Below are 6000 nucleotides of genomic sequence, written 5' to 3' on the forward strand. Positions count from 1 at the left end.
CTTGGAACTTTGCGGGACAGTAGTGATTTTTAGTATTCTCACTTGAAGTGTTCATTATCTCTCTCTGTTCCGTAACAATGTTCAAAAGCTAAAGGTTTGATAAAGTCTAACAACTCTTAAACAACGGTTTGAATTTGATCCAGACGATGAAAGACACCACAAGAAGATCCCCAATGCCTATAGGTTAAGGAAATAAGAAATTAATCGCGCCAGGCAATGTGAAAGTAGACTGCGAGGTAGAAGGGCGTAAAATAAGAAGCAGAGAGACAGACAGACAGACAGACAGAGAACAAGGAGTTGTCAAGTTGTAAGGGGCAGTGCCTAGTTTGGCGGTAGGTATTTGCGAATCATATAATTACATACTACAGAAATGAAAGAAGCTGATCAGATTCACTGTTATGATAATAACTTTACAAGGTATTAAACACAATAATCAATATTATTTTGATGACGAAAAGGCAGGGTCAGTGTTGCATTTTTACATTAAATATGTTACACACATACCGTATATACCATCTTTATGCGACCAATGGCGTTGCCATGCTACGAAGTGATCAACCAATCCCCTTCAGTCGGAGTGGCAAGAATACTATAAAATTACTCAACCACCGTTTACCCTTTCATTTCTGTTGTATGTAATTATAAGATTCCCAAATACCACCAAACTAGGCATTGCCTTTTACATGTTTCACTTGTTAACTTCTTGTCCACCCCCTCCCCCCGTCCGTCTGTCTGTCTGTGTCTGTGTCTGTCTGTCTGTCTGTCTGTCTGTCTGTCTGTCTGTCTCTCTCTCTCTCTCTCTCTCTCTCTCTCTCTCTCTCTCTCTCTCTCTCTCTCTCTCTCTCTCTCTCTCTCTCTTCGCCTCCTTGCCTCTTATTTTACGTCCTTCTACCTCGAGTCTACCTTCACATTACCTGACACGAATAAATTAATTTCTTACTTCCTTAACCTTTAGACGATGGGAATTGTCTTGTGGCGTCTTTGATCGTCTGGATCAAATGCAAACCGTTGTTTATGGGTTGCTAGACTCCATCAAACCTGTAGCCTTTGGACATCACTAGTGTTTCCGGTTCACAAGAAAAACTGTCTAGAATTCTAAAGGCTAAAGCTGGATTACGTCCTTCTTTCTTATACATATTTCATAAATTAATAATAATAATAATAATAATAATAATAATAATAATAATGATGATAATGATCGTAATAATAATAATAAATAAATAATAATAATATTATCATTATTATTATTATTAGTTTTCTTATTATTATTATTATTATTATTATTATTATTATTATTATAAAACACCATTATGTCATCTACCATCGCCACAGGCTTTCTTCCTCCCCTGTCTTGTTGCCTTCCTCTTCTCTCGTTTCGTCGCCTTCCTCCCCCTCCCCCTCTCCGTCTCCTCCCTTCTCCTTTACTCTTGTGGACAAGCGCTGCGCCCAACTTTTGCTCGTGGGTGTACGTGCAGGGCAGCCCTCATATGGGTAGCTAGTGTTGCATTTTGGTTCCTTTTTTGTATAATTACGTTGTTATATTTATGATTATCTGTATGATTCTTGTCCGATCCTCGTAGCTGTAAGCTGTTGGTGGGTATGCTTGTGTCTGGTGGAGACTGTTGTTGTTGCTGTTGGGAGACAGCCATTTCTCCCACGTATTAGAGTATCATGGCTATGTAGAAAAGGTATAGAGGCATGGCACAAGTGCAGATGGAAGAACTAGGAAAGAAAGGATAGTTGAAGAGCTGAAAGTATTCCTGGTGGAGGTAGCAACTCTGGTACTTTCGTAAAATGGATGACGGTTAGGAGGGGTGGAGGGCACCTTTGTGAGATGTATTTGTATCTGCAAGAATCAGGTTGGACTTACGTATAACCATAATGTATTTACTTAAGTACAAAATAAGTCTGTAAGTTGAGGAGTACCTGTAACTAGATTAGAAGGATGGGATAATCGGTTTCTCTGCGTCAAAGAAACCATTCAATTTGTATTGCAACACTGCTTTCACACAAGTATAGCTAAATGGTCTTCATCCATTGAATAATATGGACAGAACCCATGTAATCTTCCTGTGACTGATTACTTTGTATTAAAGCTGCTTTATATATATATATATATATATATATATATATATATATATATATATATATATATATATATATATATATATATATATATCAATGTACTGTACTAATTAGCAAAGCTTTATCTTCAGATGTCTTTGGTCAAGCCCTTTAAAACATGATATTGTAATTGGATTTCAGAGCTACATGGCTGCGGTACGTACCCTTCTCTCCTACCTTTCGGGGCTTCACCAAGAAATGAAGAGAGGAGAGATGAGACGATGCTTGACCAGGGGAGAGCATATATTCAGAAGTGTGCAGTGGCTGAATTACTGAAATAATTTGCCCAAAGTTATAGTTATGCATCTTCTAAGAGAAAGAAATGTCACAGTAAAGCAGAGCCTTTTTCACTTGAACTTTTAATGGATGTCAGGATCAGAGTGTATACATACTGTGGTTTAACACATTAATTGTTCCAGTTTTAGTTTTGTACATTTAACTGTTCCAATAAAGCATAATTGTTTTCACATTTCATATTAATATCCATTTTCCTGTTTGCACTTCAGGCAATACTTAAATATTAACGCTCTCAGGCTCCTATGGCTCCCCATCAGCTTATTTACATCTTATGACGTTAGCTGTGAAAGAATAATAGTTGTCCCTGTCATGAGAGATTTAATAAGCTCTTATCCAACTCTCAATTAATACTTAGTGTGGATAGTGTGTGTCACGTGGGGGTTTTAGGTAATGAGGCAAATCACCCATTGGGAATAAATGACTTACAAATATATTGCCAATACATCGCCACTGACACGAGGGCTATCGACTTATGAATAAAGTTTACTTTATGCAGGCTTACATCGCCTATTCTCTAAAGACGAGAATTTCATAAACTTTCTTAACAGTACACAACGGAGACTAATTACTCACAAATGCTGCATTATTAGTACTGTTGGCCTCTGGGAAAGTGTCCTTACCCCTGACAATCGATAATACTAATAATCAAGACAGATCCTTGCTGGTGCTAACTCATGCCTGGCACAACAGATTTAAGAATTAATATGAAAGGATTGGCTTAACTACCAGTCGTGATTAATATAAGAAATTTGTGCAAATTGGGAGAAGCAAAGTTTGCACAATGTGGTGAAATCAAACAAGGCTGTTATATTTGAGCTAAAAAAGAAGAATTGTAATTTTATTGATTACAACAGTATAAATTTACGTTCCAAGAATCTCAAAGTAAATTCACTCACTCAATCAGTCATCTGTCTACTGCCAGATGCCTTAATCCCTTATACGGGGTGGCCACAAACAAATCGCCTCCACGTCACCCTGTCCCTCGCCATTTCACTGCCCTGCTCCCAATTCACACATCCCTCTCTCATATACCTCTGAACTCCATCCCTCCATCTCATCCTTGGCCTTCCCCTCCCTCTCATCCCCTCCATCTCACTCACATACACTCTCCTCATCAGTCTGTCACTCTCCATCCTCTCCACATGACCAAACCACCTCAGTGTGTTTCTCTTAACGCTTCCTATCACATCCACATTCACACCACAGTGCTCCTTCACTTCCTCATTTGTCAGTCTGTCTCTCCATGTGATTCCACAGGCTTCTCTCATATAACTCATTTCCATTGTTCTCACTCTTGACTTGTGTTCCTCCAACAACGTCCAAGCTTCACTTCCATACGTGGTTTCACAATTCTGTCATGTAGTAACTTTTTCACTTCCATGCTCACTTCCCTGTTCCTTATCACTGCCTTCAAGGAACCAGCAACCTTTCTTCTTTGTACCCTTTCAAGCACTTCATCCTCCAAACTTCCATCCTTACTCATCACACTAGCCAAGTACTTAAACGTACGCAGATTTTCCATTTCCTTATCATCCAACCTCACTGTACATTCACTGCCTTCATCTCTCACTGTAGTGACCCAAAGGGTTTTATTCACTGATATTATGACCGAAATACCTCTGAGAAAACATGATGTAACTGTTTTCCTTAATTGCTGGTTCCTAATTGATGTCACTAGGAAATAAGTTCAAAATGCTCATTGTAATCTACTACTGTATGTGAAAAAGGGAGAATATTTTAGTTGTCCCACTTAACAAGAAGGAGAATGGGATTGTTCACCCTTTTTATCTTGGTGACTAAGAAGATTTTCCTACCATTTGTGATAAAATGTGATCTGACAAATTGCCAAGAGTTATTTACTAAGGAATTTGCAATTTTCCTAATATTTAAACCTAATAATAATGGAGTGTGAAAGAACCATGGCTTTGGTTGTTTTGGGTCTGGGGTGGCCATGAGCGGCTCTCTTTGTCTGGGGAGCGGTACAGACTGGCTGCTTGGGCCGAGACTGTTTCTTGGAGTATTCGAGGTAAGATTAATTCTCAATGGCCAAAATTAAAGTAAGATAAACTGAGACAGTGGTGTATGGTATACACTGTCAAAATATAATGCCAGTATCCCAAAACTAGACAAAGCTTTGTTGTTTTCACTCAGGTTTCTTTGTGACGTAGATGAGGCCCTCAGTTTTATAAGTGAACAAAGACAGGAACCTGTTTACATAAGTTACAGTACTTATACCAATATCAGTGAATGTATCATGACATAGAAATGTACTTAACTGTGAAATACCTAGTTACGCGGAGGAGTAAGATAAGAAAATTCATGTTCCTTATTATCCAAAGTAAAGCCAATTTTGGGTAGACAATAAGTAATATTAAGGATTAAACGTTCCTAAGTATAATATTGAATTTATAGGAACGGGTTCGAGTGTTGGAGATTTACCGAGTTCTGGACCCCCGGAGTCGTCAGGGATGGTGTCTAGGCCATGGACAGCCTAGAGAACCGGGTCCAAGCAAGGAGGGATAAGTGAGTGACTCATGGTGCTATGCTAAGGCTAAATGAATGACTCATGGTGATATATTAAGGATAAGTGGATGCTGTATTTAGTACTCAGTATATTTTTCTCATTTTTATACTGTACTCTTCTAGTGTTAATAAGTAGGTCTCTAATTTGAGTTTCCTTTATAATTACCTCCTCACAATGATCATGCACTGCACAATTACCCCTTTTAAATTAGTAAGAGGAATTTTAATAATAAGGGCTAACCTTGGTCGAGGATTCCCTGAAGTCTGAGATACGGGAGATTGACGAGAGGGGAATCAAGACAGGCACTTAGAAGAGGAAGAAGGGAGGGCCGTTACACTGGTGGCATAGCGGTTGGGATAGTACAGTTTCATTCATTGTGAAAGGTAATTTGATTATAAGAGAAATAATCATGAGTACCACTAACATGGCTGGGTGGGAAATGATCGTAGTGAGGAAGGTCAAGGTGAGGCTGGCACAGGCCAAATTCAGGAAGAGTGCCCAACAAGCCAGGTTGACTCGGAGCAGAAATAGATGCCCTGCACAGTGTTATCCAAGAGCTTACTCAAAATGTGTCAATTATGCATGTACAGCGTCTTAAGGATCAGCCTGAGGCACGTGAGAACACGAAGAAGCTAGAAAATTTAGTTATGGCTATGGCCAACAGAATAGATTTAATGTCACAGGCAGCTACTACCTAAAGTGCAGCCCAAGTGACTAATGTAGCATTCAAGCCACCTGTTACCTCAACCCCAGGGAAGACAGCAGTATTGGTAAATAACCCTCAGGTACAACAGTCTGTTGCAGCTGGACCTAACTCCAATGTAAGTCTTAGCAAGTCTACACGCAACTGTAGCGACATCAAGGAATTGTCTCAGTAAGTTGCATGGCATTCAGGCACAGATCATATACGACAGGTGAAACAGTTGGGAGGAGACGATGATGAGTTGTGTAAGAATATTGCTTTTAACAATGGACGAGGAGCTAAACATGTTTGCTGAGGGGGAGCTACAGAAATGTCCTAATGGTGGAACATTTGAGGATCTGGAAAGGGTTTT

The 6000-nt window shown here is 39.3% G+C and overlaps 1 protein-coding gene across 1 annotated transcript in view; it reads left to right on the forward strand.

The window, feature by feature from the left end:
* Window positions 1–2391, forward strand: part of LOC145399112 (solute carrier family 23 member 1-like) — a 753597-nt gene extending 751206 nt beyond the window's left edge. Inside the window, exon 13 of the mRNA XM_080271856.1 lies at window positions 2266–2391. Within this exon, the coding sequence (XP_080127982.1) occupies window positions 2266–2326 (61 nt within the window). The 3' untranslated portion in view covers window positions 2327–2391. The remainder of the gene's footprint in view (window positions 1–2265) is intronic.
* The last annotated feature ends 3609 nt before the right edge of the window (window positions 2392–6000 follow it).

The sequence above is a fragment of the Coenobita brevimanus genome, chromosome 47 (assembly GCF_032717465.1).
Source record: "Coenobita brevimanus isolate Jiangsu-jjx chromosome 47, ASM3271746v2, whole genome shotgun sequence".
Taxonomy (NCBI): domain Eukaryota; kingdom Metazoa; phylum Arthropoda; class Malacostraca; order Decapoda; family Coenobitidae; genus Coenobita; species Coenobita brevimanus.